Source organism: Poecilia mexicana, unplaced genomic scaffold (assembly GCF_051168715.1).
Source record: "Poecilia mexicana isolate PSO_F unplaced genomic scaffold, ASM5116871v1 scaffold_11, whole genome shotgun sequence".
NCBI lineage: Eukaryota > Metazoa > Chordata > Actinopteri > Cyprinodontiformes > Poeciliidae > Poecilia > Poecilia mexicana.
In genome coordinates this window covers 17,539,822-17,565,910 of record NW_028263380.1, presented here as the reverse complement: position 1 = coordinate 17,565,910, position 26,089 = coordinate 17,539,822, and the positions used below count along the sequence as shown (strand labels likewise).

The window sequence follows — 26,089 nt, the reverse complement described above, 5'->3', positions numbered from 1 at the left end:
CTCATTCTGCCCTTAAATACATTTTATTTCCACAAACGAAAGGATTTACGACCTTGGGCTAAACATTTTACAGAGCACGCAGCTTAAAACGGCATTTTGGTGTCTTTTCCTTTCGTTCCATTACTAGAACACACATAAATCAGATTGCATTTGCTTAATAGCAGGTCAGAGCGAATGCAGTCGGATACAAAGAGACATGACCTCAGATGTTGCAGCCTATTTCTGTAAAATTGAGTCTGTTTGATCTGGAGCCATAATGAAGTGAACTCCTTCATCCATAAGCCACAACATTTGAGAAAGAGGAAACACCCATTACCTGGAAGTAACTTTATTGAATGGAGAACAAACTTGTTTAAACCAAAAATTCACTCACCTACTGTGTAGTTTATGTTAAAGTTTTGTAACTTTTATTTTGAAAGCATATATTTCTTTTACCTGATTTTGTTATTTTGTAATTATGTTATTTATATTAATTATTTTCCTTTCAGTCTCTAAAATACCAAAACTTCCACATAGCTTTATGTTTTGGATGTAATTTTTAAAATCATATTTTAATTATGCAGTATTTTTACCAAATACTTTTTACTTTTACTTGAGTAAAATATTTTTGAGGTAGTGCTACTCTGACTTGAGTACAACTTTTGGAGAGAAGAAAAAACAGAAAAAGAAAGGGTTGTAGAGACGTACTCAGAGAATCCGTTCTTAATCGACACGTAAAATAAAGGTAAAATTACAAAGAAAAAATAAAATACATTTAGCTAACAAAGCTGCAAAAACATTTGAGATCTGTCAGATGTAATGTGCTTATGTGATAAAGCGAAACTCTTCCCGTTGATGTATTTATGCAGGTGATAAAATGGTCCATCGTTCTGCAGCTAGATTCAGTTTGGAGGCCGTAAAAACCAGGAGAAAAAGACAATCGCATACTGGTTGTTGCCCTCTGCTGCAGCCCAAAGGGGATTTTGACGGTGAGAGCAGCAGCACTTCGGTTCATGCCCGCTGCTTGGCCCCTCTGAGACCTTAAAAAACATTCCTAGAGACACTCGGTGACAGTGCCGGGAGGAAATTCATCTCGACATGACTAAAAAATGATAGGTTATCGTTTTTGTCTGCTGAAAAGACGCCTTTTTCCCCACCCACACGTTTCACAGCAAAACCTCAAACCCATCTCGAGACGGACAGGATGGCAGAAAGCGTACGTAATCAGAGCCTTGAGCTGAAAGATTGAGATTTTGATTTATTTAATGTCGCCATGTCAAAGATATTTAGAGATGTTTCAGCGACTTGGACACAGACGAGGTGAAGGAAGTGCTCAGGGAAAAAGTATTTAGAAAAGCAGTGTAAGTGACTAAGACGGGCAGGAAACCAAACCATGAGGCGAAGTGGCACAGACGACCTTCGCTGTGGGGACAATGTGTGTGACAGGACTTTTTCGGGAAGGGGAGACCACACCCCGACGGTGGCAGCGGGCCAAAGTTTGCCCTCACTAGCACAAAGGTTCCAGCTTATTCTGCAAAACCAGTACGCTCGGTTTCCCAGCAGCCTCGTCTGACCTTTCCGTCATCCGAAGCGTCAACACGCTCCGGCAAAAAGGGAAGAAAAGGCACTTTTAAGGTCTTTTATCCAAACAGGCAGAATATCACCAGCGCATAAAAACGACACAAACAGAGCTGGAAAAACGTCACCTCTGGGTCAGGCTATTGTGGAACAGCTGCTGTGATGCTTACAGGATGCTGGGTTTTCTTTTCAGTCCAGCATGGCTGCTTATAAACGCTCCAAAGAGCTACAAAGGCACCGGGTGAGCTGTCAGAGGTCCTCTGAGTCAGACCATCCCGGCTGTTGTGAGATCAACCATCCGCTGGCAGGCGGACAGGGACCGGCCATCATGCGTCCTGCTGATAGGAGATTTGACTGAGCGCAAGGAGGCAGTGATGGACCTGCTGCTTTTGGAAAACGTAACTTCCATGGCTGCCTCCCAGGTTTCGGTCTCACACACACCACTGGCTCACAGCTCTGGCTCCGTTACAACCTAAATGATACACAGAGACATGGGGTCAGGGTTTTCTCTCCCAGTTATTGCACTAAGGCTGTACGCTCAAACTAAAACCTTTATCTGCTGCTATAGGGTGTTTGATTTCCTCTCAACCCTCACTGTTAACTGCAAAGTTGGCCTGTTGCAATAAGGAATAAATCGATTAATCGTGCGATAAATTAAAACAAGTCAATTTCCATTTGCATGATTTAGCATTTTTTCTTCTTTTCTCCCTTTTCTTTCCAACAAAAACTGGATGACAAAAGTCTTCAGTCTGCTCCTCTGGTATCAACTAACCCTTGTTTTTCTTTGCAGAGGCTTCACAATTGATTTTATTTGTTGTTTCTGTTGTTTATTCATTTTGGAAATTTAAAATGTTTTCCACTTTGTGTGTTAAATCTTCATCTTGATCTTTGAAAATGTGTTCTTGCATTATCATGTCATTACCATTATATCACTTGAAAATGGACTCAAGACAATAATATTATCGTTTATCGCAACAATTTCTGGGTCAATTTATCGTCCAGCAAAAACTGTTACAGTCACCAGCTAAGTTATTAATACGGCTGGAACTTCTTCACATTTCATCACCAACTTTTATGAATTTTATTTTGATCTGATACCGTTGACCAACACAGTGGTCTTTCGTTGCAAAATGGAAGAAAATCGATACATTATTTGTATATTTTCATCAGTAAGATACCAGATTTACAAATCTAGAAACTGAAACTTTCTCTAATTGCTTTTTTGCAAAATACCACAAGCTCAGTCAGCATCCCCAAGCATGATGCTGCCACCACTTTGTTCTGTCACAAGGAATTTGTTTTCAGTGTGATTTGCAGTTTTTATTCATTCCTCATTTGACCAGAGCAGCTTCTCCCACATGTTTGTTGTGGAAGAGACTTGTTCCAAACAGAGGTTCTTCTACTATGCTTTACTTTGTGCTGGGTTGTCACAAAAGACACAATAAACTACACTTTTCTACAGACTCCACAGATTTAATGCTTACAGATTGCATTACAAGATTAGAATATACTGAACAGGAACAATAAAAATGCTCCAAACGCATTTTAGGCTTCACTGTAGGCTGAGTGGGAGTAAGAACGAGCTCAAAGCGAAGTGTTACGCTGGAGTTCAGCTGAAGAAGCCAAACCAACAGATTTTTCATGGGAACAAAAGGACCAAATAAAGTCCTGAACGTCCACAGCAGACGACTGGCGGTGGATAATTGCAGGATCCAGTCCAATGCAGAATATAACACCTTCTGAGAATCTGGCTGAGTGAAGGACATTTCTCAGGAGGTTGACATGTCATTGTCCAAGATGCACAGGTTTCCCCACAAGGTGCAATTACTTAAGCCAGTCACCAACCACACACACACAAAAAAATCAAAAGTAAAATCAAATCTTACTTGCATATAATACAGTTTACTTAATTTTTTCCACACAGTGTTTTCCTATTATAGCTTCTTTGTTTATGAACAGGGCCAGAGATATTTTGGCGTCTGTTTTTGCACATCCTTATTTCCATAAATAGTTACTAAAAAAAAAGCTGGAAAGAGTGAAGTTTCTTTCTATCGACAATTCCCAAACCCTTAAAAAAAAAAGTCATGCTCCTTCATTTTTAAACGATATAGCGTTTCGTCTTGTATGTCTGTAAGACATCGCTCATGTTCTCAGCCTGACAGCCTCCTAACATTTACTGCCGCGTAAAAAGATTTCACACTTGCTGTCCACATTCACACAGGTCAGTGTTCTGAGGAGCGCGTAAATAAAACGAACGGTTCCCTCCTGATGATCGTCCGCTGAACCGCGCCTCCTCCAGGGGTCGGTTTAAGAGGGGCCTGTCCGACCGTCACAATTTATGAGCACCTCTCTGAAAACACGGGGGAGTCATTAAACTGTGGCACCGGAGTTTTTTTTTTTTTTTTTTTTTTTTTTGGCGCTGCAGCTGGTTTTACTGTCATGGCCGTAAAGTTCCCCTGGGAATGGGAGGAGAACAATGACTTGTCATGTAGCTCAGATAAAAATAAAAAATAAAAAAAAAGTGTTTGACCCGGAGAGACGCAGAGGTGTGAGTGCGCGGAGAGAGTAAGTGCGGAGAGGTCACGTCTGTGCATTTGCAGGTCATGGTAAACGCTGCTTGGCTCTCCGTGTTTTAGCCCATTTCTGTGGTTTCCCGGCCTCAGCCTTGATCCTATTTGCCTCCTGTCACCTCAGGTTGTTGGAACCATTATCTCTGATATTGGCTCCTCTGGAAATCTTTCCACTCTAATCAGAAGGAAGAATGGGTTTGGTTTCCTGAGAGCTTTTTAACCCAAAATCACATCAGTTCCAAAGGAACAGGGATTTTATTTCATTTAGGACGAACTCGAGAAGTTTCAGTGTTGCTTCTTTGTCATGAATATTTACTCCCCGACCCATTAGGAGTCTAACCAAGGGCGATGTGCCATGGCTGGATGCTGATAAATATGTGCTCTACGTGGCGCGGTAATCCTGCACGGCCCAATTATACCGATGCTGTGGAAGCGTGGTAATCCGTTTGCTCCTCGCCGTTTTTGTAAAGTTATCGGAAAAGGTCGAGTGCTCCACTAACGCTGCGAGAGGAGCTCAGCCAAGGAGAAAACGAAGTGTCACTACTGCTTCCTCAGATTTGTTCCTGTGTTTTCAAGTGTTGCTCTAAGAGTCTAAAGCCATGTTCTTGGCAATAGGAAAGGCTGTGCTTTGAGATAAACGCCAAAGCTCGCATTACATCATTCCAGGCGGTTCTTGTGAACAGATGGAAGATATAACTTCAGTCTGAGCAGTTCCCACACACTTGGTCGCTCTCCTTTTTGCACCTTGCTGTAATTAATTGATCGCACCAACACTTTGACCCCTCTGGTCTCTCTGTCACGAGTGTTTTAAAGCTATTCTTGCAGCAGTTATGTTGATATGCTGTCGCTCTGCATGCACAGCTGTGCCTCACTTGTTTCTCTGACTGTGAAATGTGTTTAACTTGTTCAATTTAAGTGCCCCATATCTGTTTTTATCTGTATACGTATGCATTATACCACATGTGTCAAACACAAGGCCAAGTCTGGCCCGCTGCAGCTTTTTATGTGGCTCTAGACTCCAAATTACATCAATACGTCCTTCCAGTTTTTCACAAATCTGCAAAATTCACACAAAATCAACAAGTCTCTGCATTTTTTTTTCTGGTTTTACTGCAAATTTTCTCGAATTTGGTCAAAGACATTGAGTTTAAGTGGCTGCTGCCTCAGCCTTACTTGATGTCAAGTTATAATCTGTGATCAATACAGGAAGTAACAAAAAGTCACATTTACCACCATAGATTAGCACAAATCTAAAAATTCCTTACAAACATTTCTAAATTGGCACCACAAAATCTGTGGTTTTAATCCTGGAGGAACAACTATTTATTGGTATTTTAACAGCTTAATTGGTTTCATCAATATATTCTGGTACAACCACCCCTTTACGAACAAACGTTCAGATTTTTGATGTGGCCCAAATTGAAAACGAGTTCAACACCCCTGCATTATAATTATAAACACTTTGTCGATTGGTGTTATTTTCTAATGTCAAACTAAATTTTGAATTTCATTAGCTGGTAGCCACAATGAGCTCATTTCCTTTTTTTGTGACACCATTTAAATATTAAATATTCTAATATAATGAGATCCACTTGGATTATTTTAAACTGCTGCAGTAACAGTGAGAATCCAAAGTTTTAGGGATTCGTACTTTTAAAGTAATAGCTATAAATGCATTCATTCATGTTGAATATCTCTGAAACAGTATTGCTATGACAGCCACAGATAAACACAAGAAAGCTGGTCTGATTTTCCAAAAATATCTTTTTTTTTTATTTCACATGAAAATTTTTCACATTTATCAAACTGGTTTTTTTTTTTAATATAATCTATATTTATATACACATATGGACATATTATACACTTCTCTTACTTACACATGTACAAAATTAGGCAACGAGAGTTCAGGTAAAAAAAAACAAAAAAAAGATGGTAGTCATACACTGTTGTGCTTTGTCGTTTCTGGTCATTTGAAGATGAGCTTAGCAACTCCGTTCGATGCCGTGTCCTGTTCTGCTGCGAACCGGTGACTATTTTTTTATTTTATTTTTCATGTGAGAGATCTAAAAACTAAATCACAAAGAAAGATTTCCAATCAGCCCTTCATGTCAGAGAGTTTAACCGTTACAGTGGCTTCACCCAGCTAACGGAGAAGACCAGCCTCTCCTCGATACACGTCGTCATCTCAGTGTTTTTGCTATTTGCAGAACATTTTGTCTCGACACCCTTTCAAATCAAAACTCCCCACAGCTCAAGTACATTCTCCTATTTTCTGCTCAACACGCACACACGCATATACATCCCCTTTCACACAAATACCGGGCCCCCGGCACTCATCGCCATCAGTAAACATTACATTTAGTGAGCACAAGGTATGTACAGTAAAACTTCTGAGCTGCAAAAAATGTCATAAATTATCTTCACAGAATGTACACGTAAAAGGATGTAGTGTGTGTTCACACAGCATCAGGTGGCGGTGTGTGTCAGTGTTCGAACTGCGGCGGCTCCCGAAAGGCCTCCACACACACAACCCTGTTAGAACAGCAAGATTAAACTTTTTCCACAGACAATCTGATTTTTCTTGCACAATTCAAGTGAAACTATTGCTATTTTTGAGAGTAAATATAAAAAAGTTGCCTAAAAACAATAATGGATTTTAAATTTGAGGATTTTCTTGACATTTGCGTCACTTAGATAAAGTTATAGTTTGCAGAGAGGCTTACAAAACAAGATATCAATTAAGAGCATTTTAGGTGCACTATGTTACAGCGACAGCAGACGCCAATCATTTGAGAGAGCGTGGAAAAACAGGAACATTACAAAAAGATTTTAATTTCACCAAAATGAATAAAACAAAGCAGACATAACCTGATCAGGAAAGGATGCAAAGAGCTGTTGGCTTCCACATGTGACAAAAAAACATCAAGAAGCTTTTGGAAAAATGTCTAAACTTAAGCTTTTGTGGCACGATGGTTCCAAAAACCTTTAGGTGTTTGGAACGTAATGACTAAGCTTAAAATCTGGACAGGCCACCTGAAGAGGGCAAAGAAATGTCCTCACAATATGATAGATTTCAGGAATCCTTCAACGTAGAGGGGGTAAATATTACCAAATAAATTTGATGAAATGCTGAGATTGAATTAAACGGCGCTTCGTTTCAGAATATGCTCAGATATGCAGCCAAGCTTATTATTTTCCTGCTGATTGCTTTGTTTTTCAGCTGAATTGTGCAGGCTAAGCGTCACATGTTCTGCAGAAAAGGATCCGAAAAGTGATTTATTTTGAAAGCTCGTCGTCGTAGCCGGTGTGTGAAGCCTTTCTAAAAGCCGCTGCGTGTGTTTGTTAGTGCTACAGTGTGTAAGCACATGGTCCACAAAGGGATGGTGGTGATGAGAACAGATCCTGTGTGTACGAATGCTACATTTAGAGAAAAGTAATCGCTTGAGACGTCAACAGCACTCGGTAACGATAACACGACAAATCAGTACACGATACTCAAAGGTGGAATAGTGTACAAGTTAGAAAGAGGGCTGATCTTTGGCTCGAGTTCACATATCCAAATCCTAGATGGTCAAGTTAGTGTTTGTGCTCTTGGTTGTTCTTCATCAACGTTGAGATCTTCTTCCTCTTCATAGTTTAAGAAGCAATGTGTCCTGCAAAAACTTGGTTGCACAGCCCTCCAGACAAATACAACTCAAGTAGGGCTTGACTTTCCAAAAAAAAAAAAAATACTGTGATTTTCTGGAAAATAAGACAAAAGCACAAAAACTTTGTCTCAAATGCTCAATGAGGGTCCATCTGTACTTTACAAGTTCTGAAAGTCTTTCCCAGCGGCCAGCATTGGGTGATATTTTTATTTTAAGTCTGTGGTTTCCAACCCCACAGACTGTCTTCACTGTAGACCCTGAAAAAAGTCAGTCTTTTCGCTTCCTTTCAGTGTAACAAAAGTAATAAGGGGACTAGCAATGAGACGACCGAGAGCGACGTGGACGCAGCTGCAGAGTGGACACTTTGGACATTTGGAAGGACTGCAACAGGGTCATCTGCTGGAAGAAGGAGAATAAAGAAAAGACATTAAGATTACATCCCCGTATCTTCCTCAAACTAAGCCTGAATTCCACTGCCTCAGACTCCTTGAACTTTGTTATATTTTACCAAAGTTTCAACCTCAAAACTTCAATGCAATCTCCTGGGATTTTCTGTGACAGACGAACACGGTGGGGTGCATAATTTTGAAGTGGAAGTAAAAAGATATAAAATTTTTCCAAATGTATTTGAAAAAAAAAAAAAGATCTGAAAAGTGTAGTGTGTATTTGTATTTAGCCCCTTTTTATCTTATGGCCAGAAATAACATCCAAACAATTACCTTAGAAGTCTAAATTTGCAACAAGAGATCCCTTTGGCTCCTTTAATTTCAGCATAAACACTTCTGAGGGTTTTTTTTTAAGAGAACATTAGTAAACAAACATCATCATGAGGACCAAGGAACACAGAACGTTATCAAAATTATCACCCAAAAATGACAAGATTGTGGCAAAACAGCAGCCGAAAGGTTCATGCTAACTCTGAAGGAGCTGTAGAGGAAGCAAGTTCAGGTGGGAGAAACTATTAGTTGCACACTCTGCAAGTCTTTGGGAAAGAGTAGCAAGAGGAAAGCCATAAAAAGTCCCACTGATACATCAGCTTCGTAATTTGACATGTTGTTGACAGCATCATGCTGTGAGAATACAGTTTTTCCTGCAGGAACACAAAAGCTAGCCAGAGTTCAGAGTTCACCACCCTCTGTTTCTTCTTCCATAAAAAACTGTTTGCAGAGGTTCGCCTCCCAGCAGGACGCCAGACTTTTGTACACAGAAAGTGTTGAAAATGAACTAAATGTGTAAAAACTTCAAGTGGTCTGAATATTTTTATTTTTCAAAAACTGCATCACAGAGGACTGGTGAGCGTACCTGCAGGTCTGTTGGAAGGGTTGTGAACACCACCCCCTGCTCCAGCTCCACCCCCGCCTGTACCTTTGTTGGCGACTCTGGCCTCCTGGGAGCCTGAGTAAGAAACAGAAGCATGATTAGACCCCCTGCTTCGGTCCGTCCCCAGACCAAGGAGATGTAGGTGAACTCACCATCAGCTGCAATGACGTCCACCCGCAGCTTGAGACACTCTTTGCCGTGGTGGTGCAAAGGTTTGGCTGAGGAGAAGGCAAGATGGGGAAACAACGACAGGCATTAACATCCAAACTAATGCACTTATCCTCCCCTTTAATCCACCTTCATGCTCGCAAGCGTGCAAACACGCACACACACACACACACACACACACACGTTTAAATTCTTGGCAACAAAGCGTTGGGAGGCCATCTGCGACTGGGCAAAGTGAGTTTCGTCCCGCCGTTCGTCTAATTACAACCGTGGTAAGGGTGACAAAATTGCACGAGTTCTGTGCACGGTCTAGCAGGACAAACACGGCACATGCTATGCCAACAGCCTGCACACGATAAGCTTCAAAGAGCTGAACACTACGCTCCAGCTGGTGCACGGAGATTGTTGTAGTCACGCTTTCTTATCGGGCCGAGATTTCAGCTCGAGAATAATTACATTAACTTTAATTTCACCCTCTTTCGGGGCCACCCTGAGATTAGAGTTTGTGTTAACCTTTTAAGATAACGGTTTTAATGTCTCCTTAGGCTTACATTATAACTATTTACAATGTGAACTAGAGCAAAACATACTTTAGAATATGTCATCTGTTTTTACAGTGCCTTACAGAGAGCAGACTTAAAATCATTTTGTGATATTTAATTTGAAGCTGATCAGTTAATATCAAGTTTCCTAATCAGACCTACAAATCTCAGACTTTTAGGCAGTAAGTCAAGGACTGGAAGTTGTCTCACCCCCCCCCCTCCAGATTGTATTTTATTTACTCCCCAATTTATTTTTAAATTTTAAAACTTTCCAAACATATCCAGACACACAGAAAGTTTAAATCAAATTCCATGGTTTTTCAAACCTTATAAAAGCAATGCAGGGATTTTAGGAGTGTTTTTAAATGTTTTATGGGGAAAAAACCCCAACATTTATGACCAAGTCCTTAAAAACTGACAACATTTTGAACTTCTGAAGCTTTGTGTTTAGACCCAACATACCAAATAATGTCATGGCATTCAGGGGAATCAAAGAAAAATCAAACATTTCCACTACATTGTTGCTGCAGATTAAAGGCCTGCAGCTCATGCCTAAAGTCAAAAACTTACTTCCGCACAAAACAAGACAAAAAGCAAAACCATAACAGCACTTACAGATATAATAGTAGCTTTCTCCCTGACGAAACTCCTTCCCAAAGGTGAATGGAGTAAAACGCTGGAACTTTTCGGAGAACTTCTCTGGAGCGTGAGGGGCAAATGGATGGCTGCACTCCCAGCGCATCTGGTCGTATGACTGGGGCTTGCAGGACTCGTAATCTTCACGCTCCACCATGTACAGCACATAGCGCTCGGCGTCCACCTGCGGCACCTCGCCCAGAGGGTAGTGAGGGCAAACAATGTCCAGGTAGTCATTGAGCTTCACCTCCACGGCGTAGTCGTCCCGCTGAAACCTGCAGAGGGGGGAGAGGAAGGATGAGGAAGGTTACGCCAGTGGCAGGAGACTGATAACCGTAGTTATAGCTCTGGAGGGGTGATAAATGTAAGCCTCAAAACCTGTGATTATATATTGATCGGCCGAACGTCAAATGTGCGACAGGGAAATCAGAGGAAAGACTGAGCAGCCTGCGAATGAGAGACGTAGAGTGGGACAAAGAGGGGATGTTGGGCCGAGAAGATGAGTATGTTCAGGTGGAATTAAAAGGCAAAACCGGGAGAAGCGGCAATCTGCTGAGAACCTGCACATAAATATGGATGAACGTGAGGGAGCTGCTGAGCTCTGCTGGGCCAGGAGCTGGCACAGAGCGCATCGATCCCGCGTCCCCCAGGAGTTGAATGATGTTTACAAAGAAACATTAGCAGTCAGTTAGCCCGTCAAGACAAGAGATGAGTATCGACAGCAGCAAGGCTACACACAAACACCTCAGGGATGGAGCATCAGAATGCATAATGGAAAAATGCACTCAGACAAAAATAACTTTGTTCAAATCATTTATTCCCCAAAGAGGAGCCAAAATTTATTGTTTAAACTTTCAAAAATAGTTTTTCCCCCCTTTCTATAATTTACCATGAATTTATTTCATTATGCAGTAAAAGAACAATGAAGTTCCAGCAGTAATCAGGGCAATTGATCACAGCTGGGATAAGCATATATGTTCATTTAACAAATTAAAATATGTAAAAGTGTGACAAAAGAGTGAGTTGTAATATAAAAACTTAAGCTACAATTAAAGTATCCAATGCTTAATTATTTATATGCAATTATAAAAAAGACAAAAAAGCAAACATGTTTGTATTTAATTTCCTCCCATTCATAATTTTTAATGAAGATTGCAACATGGTTACAGCTGCAGTCGATGCCTTTTTTCCAGACTTAAAATTACCCAAAAGCAATAGCTTCCCGATATCTTACCAGTAAGAGAAAATGTAAACATGAAACATGCATTATAAAATATATTTTCATATTAAATTTAATTTTAATTACTGTTTACATTAACATTAAATAGTGTTTTCCCTCAAAAACAATTAAACCACGCTGTCCAGTTCCAGCTAGCATACTATTAGCATGCTAATGCCACAATTAGCTTCCAACATTTTTTTCCTCAGCTAAGAATTGTGATTTTTAGAATAATTTTAAAATACCCAAGCGCAATAAACATCCTTTTTTATATAAACTTAGTCAAATCTGAATAAAAAGTTTAATATTTTTCGTCCAGTGTTGTGGATGTGATGCAGTCGATGCTTGAGGTGCGAGAGTGAATCCAGTAAAATAAAAAACAAAAAAAAAATCTAATGGTTAAAACTTTGTTTCGAGTCATAATGCGCATTTTAAGAGACATGCAGAGAGAATACGTAATCAAGACAAGAGATCATTCTGTTCATCACAGATTTTGTGGTTCATTCTCAGCAATCCTGCTGGTGATTATGCAACACAAAATCAGGAACCCTCAAAGAACATCTAAGGCATTAAACCACACAAGCAGAGCTCAGTACTTTCCCCTCTTTAAATAGGATATGATATAATCAGTTAACGTACAGAACACGATTGAGACACACTAAGCTGTATGGGGCACAGAAACATGTTTTAACCCATTCATTAGCCAAATTGAACGAACATGCAACATGGTGATAGGCTTTAACTGTCTTCCATCACATTCCCTCTCATTACAAACACAGAGACAGTCAGACTGTCTCTCTCCCCTCCATGAATCCCTCCCTTCAGTCCTCCACCCTCTTTACGATAGTCTTCACCAAAACCTTTTCTTTTTTCCCCTCCTTGCAGAAAAAAAGATGGATTTTTAGCCTGCTGCACTCTGGAAAAATACAGAAAAGTCAAGCTGAGTACAAGAGTTTAACTCCAATATATCTCAACAATCTATGATTCTCCCTCCCGAGTTCATCTTTCAGAGATATGAGTTTATCTCCAGGGAATTGCCACCAAAGGTATTTCACTTTTGTCTCCTGACTGAGTGAGTACTCCAAGGGTGGCTCACAGCTAAAGCTCTCTGTTCTCTGTTGAAGCCATTTATCACCAGGCAGGAGCAGTAGCCGGCCGCTCGTAACACACCGGCGCACACACTTCACACTAATTCCCATCTATCAACAACCTAAAGCTGTAGCTACCTACTATTTACACCCACCAAACCCACACAGAGCTACTTTTCCCTCCCCTGGTACATCACCACCCCAGCCCCCATGAAATGTGGATCAGTTTACCGTCTCTTACTGTTTTGAGGTATCAAGGGAATCCCGAAGGAGGGACGAGATTTGACAGAACTAAATATTTTAACAGCTTTCGAGCACAGTATAGAGTTCTGTTGCTTTTGTGACGAGCTGGGTTTGGATTGGGTTTTCGAAAGCTGAAAAAACAGACAACCAACTGTTGCATCAATATATCTACGAATTATAATCCACTTCTTTAGCTACAGCTTTCTATCAACTATTTGAACCCCCTTCTGGTTTAAGGCAGACAACGAGGTGTCTGAAACATTCCTGAAATTTTTTGGTTCGTATTAAGACGACAGCATCAAGCAATTCCTGCAGATTGTTTTGGCTGCACATATCTGATGCAAATCTCCCGTTTCACCTCATCCCAGAGGATTCCTGGTGCACTGAGATTAGGAAACTGTGGAGGAAACTGGAGCACCGTTAACTCGGTAAACCACTTGGAGATCATTTAAACTTTCTGACTTGGTCTGCTATCCTGAAGGAAGTAGTCATCAGAAAACAGGTGGCATCCTCAGGTGTATCTTAGTAAATCAGAATATGAATCCTGTGGGAGGAAAACCACCTTTTAAAGACAGATTTACAACATATTTTTTGCATTCAGAATGTTTCATTTGTTTGATCTAGCATTCTCACTTTAACAAATTAAATGTGTTTTTAAGCAGAAAATTATAAGCGGTCTCGAAAACATCCTTTTGTTTGTAAATAATCCATATTATGTGTTTCGCTTAGTGAATTGAGTTGCTGAAAAATAACTTTTCAATTATATTCTAATTTATTGAAATGCACCAGTAAATGTCGTTCAGTTGTAGTTAAAATATCCCCCATCTTTACATCACCAGCAGCCTGACACGTCAGTCCAATGCAGGATGATTGATCAGACAAGCCAAATTCTTCCAACCACTTTTTGTTAAACTTTGGTGCACATATTCAGATCATAGCTTCAGTTTCTCAATTTTCATTGCATGTGCTTCAAGATTCAACTTGTTGTGCATTCAGAGATGATATTCTGCATAAGTGGCTATTTGAGCTGCTGCTGCTCTCCTATCGTCTCATACCAATCAGCCCCGTTCTCCTCCGACTCCTGAGATCAACCATTTCCTCCACAAAACTGCATCTTCTTAGATATACTCTCTCTTTGAACTATTCTTTGTAAATCACAACATTACAGCCACTGAAACACTCAGACCAGCTCATCTTGCAACAGCGATGCATTCACATTCACTTTAATCCCCTTCCTTCCTCTTTCCGAAGCTCAGTTTAAAGTTCAGCGAGTTGGCTTCAACTACCACCCATTAAAGTGGCTGGTGAATGAATGCAGGGTCAAGCTTTCAAGAGCTTGGAAGGTAAAAAAAAAAAAAAAAAAAAACGAAAGCTAGCTATCTTCTCCACAAATCTTGCAAGTTATGACTTCTCAAAAGCCTTCGGGGCGCTAAGCCCAAGTATATATTTCTCTGTTAATTCTGCCTTTTCTCATAAACCCTTTCGGATGTAACAAGTAGCATTTGGTGGGGTTTTTAGTGACAGGCTCCATATGTGTGACTAACGATCAAAGTGCTCAGGCCCATGCACAGGCACCAGTCCCTCATTAGTCAGCGAGGTTGTTTGTTGCCATAGGTCTTCCTGATACCCCCTGGTAACAGGATAGACGTTATGGCTCCCGGCTCGGGGCCCCGGCTCCCCCTCCCCCTTGAATCGGTTTACCAATCTCCGCCTGACTGCATTCCCTTGCTGCTGATGGCCAGATAAGCCACCATTTGAATACAAGGCTTCTTTAGTACAGTTCTGAAACTTCCAGCAGCAAACTGTGCCGATAACAGTACGCGACAGCCAACTTGTGGAGAGGGAGAACAATAATTATCATTTTGCCACGGTCCAAAAAGCTCAGCGCTTATGTCCCGCTTGCCTGCCACACTCTGTTTACCAGATCAACGCTAAAGTGTTCTCCCCCCCGCTGTTACTTTCAATTGCAGCTGAATCGATAACACAGTCAAACAAGCGAGGTTTGTATGCGCTATCCATGACAGAGCCATCATCCCCCCAACAGACTAGCTGCTTACACCTTGATTACCGACTGGTTGTGGTATGGTTGCGATGTGTTCATCAAAAGAGGGTCGGAGGGGGGCGCAATTAAAAACACAAAAAGAGGCATTAAAGTCACCCTGGAGGGGGGTAATTATGCCCTCCTGCTCCCCACTTCCAACCCTTTTAGGGTGAGAGTCTGAGCGGGGGAGACGGGAGGCATGAATAGGAGTGGGCGAGGCGGGTCAAAGGGCTCCGGTCGGGAATGGCTTTTGATGTTCCCCCGTCAGTAAGTGTTTCTGTTCGTGCTTCATCAATGCGGCCGTTTCATACGGAGTCTCTGTTGATGTTTCAGACGGGAGAACGGTGTCTGAATGCACACCAGGGGAGGCTGGCTAATGCCTTTTATTAATGGCAAACAGTTTTAATTATCCCACTGCCTTTTGTTCCCGTCCAGCGCCTCGGCATTGAAACGTTCCACATGATCAGCTTAATTAACTGATTGGAGTAACTCCCTTCAAAGGAAGCGTTGGCTCCTGTGTTTAGAAGTTAAGCTAACAATGTCAAAACCCGCCACCTTTACTCTCCAACGCCCTGACAAATCTTTCTTTCACGCCGACTTGGGGGTCCCTTGTTATTTTCCTCTTCCAGAATTTTTCCTTTCAGTTTGTAAGTGGGATGCATTGATTTATTCATATTGCTCAAGTCAGGATGCTTCCTATTAATCACGTCAGTGCTTCTGTAAATGTCACAGCGTGGAGAAGTGGCTGTTTCCCCTCTTTTCGGATGATTTGTGGAACTGAGGCATGCAGCGAGTATTGTTTGCATGCGTGTCTGTCTCGGCCTGATACATTTAAGTGTGTGATTGTTTATGTCTGACAAGGCGTGTGTGTGAGTGTGTTTCGCATTGCTCCAGCTCTGAGGAATCTGGGGGTGCGTTTCAGCCGCGATAAGGTGGAGGATGAATGCCAATAAGGAACAGCTATGATAACTCGGAGAGAGAATGTCAAGTGGTCAAGAATTTGGTGAAAAATCTACTACAGACCATATCCGGCCTCTCTTCCTCCTTGCATGCTAAGGAATCCTTGATTTATTGGAGCGTTCTTTGGGAGCAGGAGTCTAATTGCTCTTCTTTAATCTCCCAGGTCTGCCTTTTTCCTTTCTACTCAACCTCTATCCCCTCCTTTTATCCATCCATCACCCTCCCATCTCTTTGCTCTATCACCCTCTGGAATGCCGGACCTCTGAGGTGAGGAGGCCACGATGCGGATCAAAGGTTGGGCTGTTGTCAAATCAGCACCTGAGGACCTTAAAATACAAAGTTGGAAAGAAAGACTCCGAAACTGCCTTTCGTCTCAACAAGGCAACATTAAACCATCGTGAACTGGGCTGTGTTTTGTATGGGTTACGTCTCCTGGTAATTTCCCTCAACAAAGATAGGGATGAGTGAACCAAAATGTGTGGGACCATCTAATCGGCTCATCCAGGCCTGGATTATTGGGTGGAGCAGAGTCTTTGCTGCAGCCCATTCATCAGCGCCAGACTCTGTTTAATACAGGGGCTTAGAGTGGACAGCGAGGCCCAAATCAGGGGACAAAGTAATGTGTGAGACAGGCAGGCTGGAGCTTTTTTACCCCCTACTTCTATTGTCCTCACATCAAGAGCAGGCGTTACTCCTGTACGCAACGGTTTTGGAGTTCAAAGGAAACGTCACTGGCAATGTTTAGGTGCTGCAAAACCGTGACTGAAAAGTGAAAACGGAGTAATAAAAAAAATGGACACAGGGGAGCAGTTTGCTTCAAGATATTCCAATCAGAAACACATGTTGCCTAATAAGATGATTAAGCCTTAAAATCCGACAGTTCAGTGTTTCAGCTCGAATTCCTCTTGTAACTTTTGTCTATCCATTCATCCATCACTGCCGGTCGTCCCCTCCCACACTCTGTCCGTCTTTCATCGCTCAATAAGCAAACCAGATCCTCATGTCAACTCCGTCCCTCCCCCCTCCCCACCTCAAACTCACTGAGCCAATCACAACCTGTCCTGGTGGTATTCCAAATATGCGGCTCTCTCTCCGGTCCGCCATTTGGAGTGTGAAGAGAGTTTGCGCCAAGCCTAAATGTCCAGTGAGCTCTCTCGACTCCCCCCCCTTAACATAATATTCCATCTTTTCACCCTTTGCCGCCCCGCGTGACTTTTTGTCATCCCCCTCAATCTGCTTTCCCCTGCCTGCCACTCAACCTTTGTCTCCTGAGTGCATCATTGGTCACTCCAGCTGCATTTCTGCATGAACAGGCCAGGCTGCTTTTGCCACCCGGCGAAATGACAAAGCTCGGAAGCGACTGACTTCTTCTCTGGTACTGAAGCGGCTCAGATAAATGCACGTGCTCTTTCCAACTGTCTCAAACTAGTCCCACATCCATTTGTACTTCATAAAAAGGCCACAGCAGAAAGGTCAGCATTGACATCACATCTCTCAGGAGCCAAATGGCTATACAACCAAATTGCTGGATTGATGTCTACAATTTAAATCTTTTTCTTTCACGTTTTTGCCTTTCAAAACAGCTTGAAACCTTTATTAGAAAAGAACCAATCAAACCATTACTGGCCTTCAAAGCTTGACCTGCAGACTCTGATTTGTGCAAATGTTTATTTATTGGGGCAATTGAATGCTAGACAGGGTCTTGAATAGAGGTTGCAGTTTTGAATTGAACAGAAGAAAATTGAGATACCACTTGTTTATTCCCATTGATGCCCAAATTCCCATGCTTCTACTCTTAAAGTGATTTTCACTAAACTCAAAGCATGCGGCTCTTTCACCCCTTTTTGCCATTTTGTTGCGTCGCAGTTTGAGTGTTTCAAACAGACAATACATGACTTTGCCCAGGGCCTCGTTTTGTACCTGCTTTCACAACAGGTGATTTAAAGTGATTCTCTAAAACCTGGCCATTCTGTGCTGCAAATACATGTGGTTATAAATCAGCTTTATCAGCAGGAGGTTGTTCAGAGCTGCTTTAGATGGATGGAGGTCGTGTCTTGTAAGTGTTTAATGGCTCCATGAGCATCCAAAGCAATATAAATAAAAGCATGGCGTATTGCATGGTGTAAATCTTCAGGAAAGAACATGTGAATTAAGTTAAATTATAGGTGAGATTTGACCTTTTTATAACCATCTCAATTGGAACCAGTCTGATTTGTTTGTTTTGAACCAAAAACTTTAGGTAAAAAAATTGTTTCCCACAGGACATGTAGTACAAAAATTGTTTTAATTTTATGTTCTTACGACTGAGACATATTGAAAAGTCTAAATCTTCACATTTAGTCTACCATAAAAAACTATATGTATGCTCTTATAATCTGTAATGTATGTTTCTGCATTTAGAGGCTTTCTCCAACATCTAGCCAATTATTCACAATAAACACAATACTTTAAAATGAATAAATGCAAAGCATAATGAATATGTTGGTACGGAAATGGAGGTGCAAAATGACAAAGTGGTGATGAGAAACAAACTGATATGAAAATATTAAGCATCTTTGTATGATGTGATTTGCACAAAATGAGGCAAATGGACCCAGAGCTCAACATGTTATTTGTCAGTGTTTTTACAGATGTTTATAAGTATGAGTTTTTAGCTTTGCTATATGTAATGATCTGGTGGAAAACTTAAATTTTCCCATATTTAATCTATAAAATACCAACAAAATAAATAACTTCATTGATGCTTTTCTGAATTTTTGGGAACTATCTCCAAACATTGTCAGCTGTGGTAACAAAACTCATCTGTGGTGATTAATCTCTTACAGGATTAAACATCAGGCAGGGCTTCAGTTACACAACAGCCTGTACTTACCCAACAAGAACAAACACAGTTATGTTTTGCTGATGATATCCAACTTTTCTTTGGCAAATTGCTCCTCATTGAAAAATGAATCATGATAAAGAATTGCAGCTGTAACTGAGATTTTTCTTCCTCCATGACTCTTGTAAATCACTGCAGAGAGGTTAAGGAAAAGGGGAAGTCTGGTGCACAGATAAGGAAGAGTAATCAAGATGGGAAAAGGGGGCGATTAAACAATCTGAGGGGTTTATGGGGGTAAAACTGGATCAGAGGTGAACGATACATTCAGGCAATTCATCCTGGCTGAAGATATCGCTCATAAAACAATTAATCCTCTGCTAATCATAATATTCTCACCCTTCCAACATTTCCCACATAAAAGCCTGGGAAGTTTAATCAACTCCTGCATCCAGACTTCTCAACGTTGCGTGTGTGGCTGTGTGAGAAATGTATTGTTTATTGTGCAGACAGGATACGCAGTTTTCCCGGGAAAACATGCTAACAGGATGCTCAGCACTACGGAGGAGACGGCGTGCAGACTTTGGCAGTGGCGACCCGACAGCTCGCCTGCAGGAAGTGTAAAGAACTTTGGCCTGATTCATTATGTGGCGCAGTCAATAAAACACGTCCCTCCTACCTGTGACGCTACGAGAAAGAGTTGAAACGGGAGAGGGAAGGACAACACAAGACGCGATTACTGTCCATTTGACCATTTCACTGAGCATTTTCTCCAGATTGAATTTACCAGACAGATTACAATGCCAGATTAAGAGCAGAAGGAGGGGGAGAGAGGGCAGACAAAGATGGATCGACTTAGGAATTTTCTAAAGAGAACGCTGACCAGCAAAGGGGGAAGGGTGAGGGGCCGGATCAGAAACTTAAGTGGAAAACCTGGATGCTTTTTTTGTTCTTTTCCAGGGAAGTCACTCTGGGTCAGGTTACTCGGAATTCAAAACTTCATCTTTCTTTGCCAAATGGGAAAACCCAGTTTTATCTGTGATCTCCGAGTCCCACATGTGAATACACATATAGAAGCAGAACCGAGGCTTAACATTATTACTATATTCATGGGATTTCTTGTTCCAAATCTTCAGAATAACCTACATGTAGACGGGGAGGTAAAAAGAGCAGGGAGAGTCTTGGAAAGAGACTCAAGTGGCTTTTTGATGAGAAGATAGAAGAAGGAAGCTATAAGGGAAACGGCTGAAAGAGGGGGAAAAAAAGTGAGAAGAAAAAGGGCAAAGTACCTCAGCGCCAAGAACGATAAAACAAATATATACCACACCTCTTAGCGTGCTTCGCTCTTTCCCATTCCCTTCTCTGAGAACCAGAGTTGGAGGTGAGGAAATAATAGACTGAAAAGGGACAGCTTGTAAAGTTGAGATAAAAGCTGGCAAAAAAAGGAGCGAAAAAACCCAAAAGGGGGAAGAGTGAGAGTTTCCCAGAGGCAGAGCGCCGGCCTGAGTGGCAGAGTGGCATTCAGGGACCACCGGCGTGACAGAATGACTGACAGACCGATAGAGGCTGTGCCACTTCATCACACTGTGAACTCTGACCCGCGATCGGTCACACCAGTTACTATTCTCTCTCTGTGGCCCACTGTGAAGACCATTCCCCCCAATTTGTATGGGACGCATCACAAAACAGCCACATTGACTGGTTAAATAGCAGGAAAATCCTTCATACCAGAAATAACTGCACACATTGAATCCAGGCATGGGGAGTGTGAGATGCTCAGGGTTTAATTAGCTTAACTACAAGTGCCACCGTTTTACATATCGCAGCATTTAGAGAAGCATTTAAAACAAAGAAGCATAATATAATGTAATTGTTTTTAAAAAAAAACAGGAAAGAAGCAAATAACTCTACTTCTGCAAAAAAAACAAAAAAGGGATTGGAAATTAATTACAACTTGAAACAGCTTTCAAGTTTGACAATTGCCCAGAAAAGTATATCTTCTTCCCTGTCTGCTGTTTACAGAGTAATTCTAGTGTAACATGCTGATATCAGCTGGCCACATTTCACCGCCTTCTCTATGAATCAAATTTGACAATCAACTAAATGAGGGAAAATGAGGGAAATGCCTTCTTTCAGCCAGCTGACCAACTGGTTGAGGGGTGTCATTGTTTAATTTTATGGTTTATAACATCAGAGGAAATAAGGAAACATTTCTGTAAATCATTAAAGTTGCAAGAGAGAGCTGGACTTTTAGAGGGCAACAGGAAGGTTGAATGAAATCCTTCTGAAATTTCCATCTATGTCACCATGTCTTATGCTGAATATTTGTCAGCATAAGATGCTAAAGGCAGTTTAAAAAGAAAAAATCTATAATTCATGCTTTAAAATGCTAACTGCTCTCACACACAGTTTGGCATCATCTCTGCTTCTAACATAAATGATTGATGCCGCCTCAGACTAAGGTGATTAAAAACATATTTTGTAGTTCTTATATCATCCAATGACAATATTCCTCTTGAATTGGCCAAAATAATTGGCAGAGATAAGATACTAGCGATGAGATTCAGATCAGAGCATCTCAAATGTTTTGTTTTTATCTTTGTGTACTTTGATACTGGTAGCTGAGCCAGGGTAATCCTATCAGTAAATATCACTGTCAGGAAGTACAGGAAGGCCCATAAACATTCAGAATCAGAGCTAATTAACTTAAAATGCAGGGTTTGATGCAAAAAAAAGTGTATGAGCCCATGAGTGAGTAAAGAAACAGTTTTAAAAAAAAGTCACAGAGCCAAGCTGAGAAAGAAACTGTGCCAAATAGGATGAAGGGGGAAGCGGCAGAGAGAGGAGCCGACAGGTACAAAGCAGGAAAGGAAAAGACGGGGAGTGGGGTTCGTGGTCTTCTCATGCTCTGCCAGCAGCGAAAAGACGGGAAAAAGTGGAAAAAGGAAGGTGTGAAAAAGGAAATTATGGCCTCAGATTTGGAGTTGCAGGGTTTAGAGGGCTCCTGGGAGGATGTTAACCTTCACAACCGCGTGGCACATGTGTGTGCACGGTCGGGTTAATGTGTAGAGTGCATGAGTCACGGCGTGAGTAAGCTTCTGCACGAAGACACTCCCTTGCACAAAAAAACAAGTCGGCGTGCTGGCAGGGAGAACCTGTGCTCCATTTTCTGGGAATCAAAGCTGATTAAGCTGCAGCTAATCTGAAACAAAAGTTGGACAACATACCAGAAGTGTTGAAATGCAAACAGATTTCAGTCACGCTGAAACAAAGTAGTCATTAAAAGTTCAAGCAGGCTCGACCTTGGAAGTCAGCAGGCCCCAAGGCGCGATGGCACAACAGGGAAAGACGTGGATATGCATGAGTGTGTGCTGCTGAACAAACAAGCTGTGAAAAAGGAAATGAGCCCGGGCCGCGTGGACCGAAGTGATCAATCTCAGATCGATTTGATTAACGACAGCCTTTTTTATAGCGGGGGAGCACCCACGAGGGAGAAATGATGGACGTCAACACGTTGGATCAAGTGGCGGGTCACAGGGGAGGCAGCGTGGAGATGAAAAGATGAAAAAATACTGAATGAAACAAATTCAGAAACTCTGCTTAAGATGAGAGAGAGAGAGAGAGAGAGAGAGAGAGACGCAGTCATCTGTGTAAAAACAGCAAGTGCAAACAAGACGGATTACCAGTTTGTACACAGGCACCGCAACTGTTGTTGCACAGCAGGGGCACGCCAACATTAAAATAAAACCCCTCTCCATCTGGGACTTTGACTTTCCTCTGATTTGCAGAGAAAAGCTTTGCTGCTGTAATTACGGACTTTCTGCGAACATTACACGATGCAGTTTTATCCCTCATGGGGAGAAAGTTGGTTGTGGGAGAACTTTTGGTGTTTGCAGAGAGATGAGAGAGGATGATTGATTCAGACGCCGTTGGTGTGATTGAGTGATAGTCTGCCAGGAGTCTCTGTTTGCACTCGCCCGCTCATGTGTGTCGCTATGCACGTCTCTGTGTGCAGAACTTTGCTTGTGGTTTCTTGAACCTGACCTTCTTCAAGCCGTTTCACCCCAGACATCATCAACTATGATTCTAATTGCCCCCCCCCCCCCCTCACTTATTCCAAACGGCCGGCCCCTAACCCCGACGATTTGAGCTCCAATTTCTTCTCCCCGAGCAATCCATCTCTCTCCCACGTAGTGTGACCTACTGGGCAGGCTTCATGTTACCTCCTTTGTCTCTGTCGCGCAGCATTATTGCTCGTCCTGCCACCTGAAACATAAACGCCCTCCTGTCTCCCTGACGGCCCGCAGTGTGAAAGACGTCCCCTGATTTAGGAGACGCAGTAACCTCACGACTCCACGCAGTGGTTAGGCCTCTGTGTTAGATGGGGAGGATATTGCAACAGATATTTCAACACACGGCTGTGAGTCAAGCCTGTAAAAATCCTGGAAAAGTTTATGAGCTGAAAGGATGTTAGCCCATGAATGAAAAAAAATGTGTGAAACAGATGCTTTTTGTTGCGTTTGCCTTAAGGATGCCATCCAGTGGTGTATTTTTTTTTTTTTTTAATTCAAATATGAACGTAAACGTGCAATAAAACACATCTGGGTAATTAAATTTGGCTTTTCCGCAGCAAAAATACTATGTTTTTAGAAGGCAAATTAAAGAAGAAACAAATATGCTAGATCTGCTTTGATGACACCACAAGAGGAACAACACCCCATTTCATATCCATTAAGTTTTGCACCATGCTCTGAAGCCATCCGCTCAGCCTTCTCTGTGGGTTGATTTTTTATTATTTCTTTCTAGAGATGAAGTTATCAGGATTTTCCTGGACTCATTTGCAATGTTTTTGGAGGAACAACTGGCCAATTCTGGTTTTGATCAGTTGTGACTAGAACACATGCAATAGATTAGCTGCACGTTCTGAAAGCAGAGTAATTAGAAAACTGTCAAATGTTCCTGTTTATGCATCTTAATATGCACAGCTAACTCCAGTACAATTAAAGTATATGCTCTATGATGCCTTCAAAGGAGGGTGTTCTTAGTTTTGATTTATTTTACAAATAAGAGGATACAGAAATGTTTTAGTATTTGAACTGAAACTTAACTGTTTCAGACAATTCAGGGAAATTTGGCAAATTTCCATCTGTGGCCAACTGACTAATCAATATTCATGTCTGTCGTGAATGATAAAAGTCACAGAAACACTTAAAACCTGAACTTTGTTTGGATCAGATAAGATTGTGCTTAAGCCAGGGTTTGGCCACCAAAACTAAAAAAACAAAAAAACACATCAATGATCGTCTTTAACTTTAGAACAAGTCTAGCCAGTTCTGTGGCACTGAAAGCAGTCTGACCTCACAGTACTTATCTAAGCTTAACAACTTTTCCCTTTCTGACTCCTGAAAGATGTTTTTTTTTCTTACTTCTTCCCCCTGGTGTTGCCAAGAATGGCTATGATTGCATTGGCTGGACAAACGCATTCACTGGAGGGCAAACCGGAGGGACTGAGTCAATTATAAACTATTAGAGGAAGAAGTGACTGATGCAGAAAGAATACTGGAGCTTAAAAAGCATCTTACCAGAGCGCATCAACCAGGCCATTTTGGTTTCATTTAATGACTTGGCTCAAAATTGTTGCTGAAGATTCCTCATCCTCAAATCTATTTTCAGTCAGCCTAGAGGCTACGTCCATGTGCCACATTTAGAAAGGCACCAAAGATTTGGCAAGATATTGAATTGGATAATTTCCCTTGATCGGTGGGACAAATACTGAAAATTCACATTTTCTTTCCACTGCTTGCAGCAAATTCCTCATTTTTAGTGTTACTTAGTTGTTATTCAGGGAGGAAATATCTAAGTAGGTACAAACTGGAATGTGAGAAAAAGCCAGAAATCAGTATCAAGCAGAACAAGCCAAAAATCTATGTATCATTCTCTCAAATAGCTGCAATATTTTGTCACAGTTTTGCAGAAGAGTAGTAAACATAAGGAAAAGTTGATCAAAAACTAAAAAACACACACACACACACACACACCCACGCACACACACACACACACACACACACACACACACACACATACACACACACACACACACACACACACACACACAAAAATACATGCATACAAAATAACCAGTAAGCTACTTCTTGCCTTTTGTGATGTCATCAGCGGTGCATTTATGGGAACGTGTCTAGTCGGATAGATTTTATCTTTATTTATTACGACTTACAGCAAATCAGAAGCACAAACAGGGAAACCAAACTTTCTGTGTTGTTGAATGGGTGGAAAAACTACAGTGAGCGACTTTACCGAAAAGTCCGGATAATGGCTTTAAATCCCCGCTGCTTTTATTAAATCCCTCCATTTAACTCAGCTTTACATCCATCTAATAGCAGGAAATGTTTAACAACTTCGCTTTCAGGTTAAAAAGATAAACGCACAAATAATTCTGCACCACATGCGCACCCAGATTGCAAAAACAAAACATGAAAAAAAAAACAACAACCCCGGATTAAATGAGAACAGGTTGAGTCATGACCTGCAGATAAACAACCTTATAATAATAAGGCACGAAGGAAAGTGCCGTAAAGTGGGGGTTGGGGGGGGGGGGGGGGAGGGAGGAGAAACACTCCCAACTGTCTGGCATTATCATGTCAACAGCAGCCAGTTGCCTCCATCCCAAACTCATCAAAACAACAACCACAGGAGGCTTGCTGCAATTATTCATGCATGCACTCGAACACTGATCGTGAAGGATCGCTAGCTAGCAATTAAAGATGAAAACTTCTCACTTTCTTCACTTTTGAGCATGCATCTGATCTGAAGGATGAAATAAGAGGAGATATTTACTTTGGGTTGGTGCTGTTCCAGTAGACGCTGTGCCGCTCCGCCGACGCAAACCAGGCGCAGAAGCTCGCAAGGAAGCCCGCAATCCAAATTAAATCCATGCCGGAGAGAAGAGTCGGAGGCGCGCAGAGACTCGCAGAAGTAAACTAACTGATGGTGCAAAAACTCAAAAGCAAAAAAAGGGGGAAAGCAGACTACTACTGACAATAAAGTGCACGTCCGCGCACCTGGAGGCTGCACGCTCAAAAATGATAAACGGTTTCTGTAAATCTGAGAGAAGAGTAGCAAAGAAGTGGGAAAGAACTCTGAGTGAACAAGTGAACTGAGCAAAGCCGTAGTGAATGAGAGGGTGAGCTGCGTGGAGGCTGGTTTTGTGAAACACCCACTGTTGGAGGACACGCCCCCCATGGGGCCTTGGACCAATCAGA

The 26,089-nt window shown here is 41.7% G+C and overlaps 1 protein-coding gene across 2 annotated transcripts; it reads right to left on the bottom strand.

Annotated features, from left to right (window-relative positions):
• Nucleotides 1–5,873: 5,873 nt before the first annotated feature.
• On the bottom strand, nt 5,874–26,023 carry LOC106918189 (ephrin-A1-like). Of its 2 annotated transcripts, none has more exons than XM_014987742.2 (5): nt 25,665–26,023; nt 10,420–10,715; nt 9,247–9,312; nt 9,077–9,169; nt 5,874–8,173 (listed from the first exon to the last, which is right to left on the bottom strand). In XM_014987742.2, the coding sequence occupies exons 1-5, from the start codon at nt 25,760–25,762 to the stop codon at nt 8,061–8,063; spliced, it is 666 nt and encodes a 221-aa protein (XP_014843228.1). In that variant the 5' UTR covers nt 25,763–26,023; the 3' UTR covers nt 5,874–8,060. The 2 variants fall into 2 exon arrangements, with proteins under 2 accessions (XP_014843228.1, XP_014843229.1); XM_014987743.2 differs by having other exon boundaries at nt 5,874–8,170.
• Between the last annotated feature and the right edge of the window lie 66 nt (nt 26,024–26,089).

What these genes read in the sequence shown, in the direction of transcription:
- LOC106918189 (XM_014987742.2), bottom strand. Translation starts at nt 25,762, where the DNA reads ATGGATTTAATTTGGATTGCGGGCTTCCTTGCGAGCTTCTGCGCCTGG. An exon ending in AGAAAGCTACTATTATATCT is followed by an intron (nt 9,313 to 10,419) that starts GTAAGTGCTGTT and finishes CCTTCTCCTCAG; the next exon opens with CCAAACCTTTGCACCACCAC. An exon ending in CCCTTCCAACAGACCTGCAG is followed by an intron (nt 8,174 to 9,076) that starts GTACGCTCACCA and finishes TCCTTCTTCCAG; the next exon opens with CAGATGACCCTGTTGCAGTC.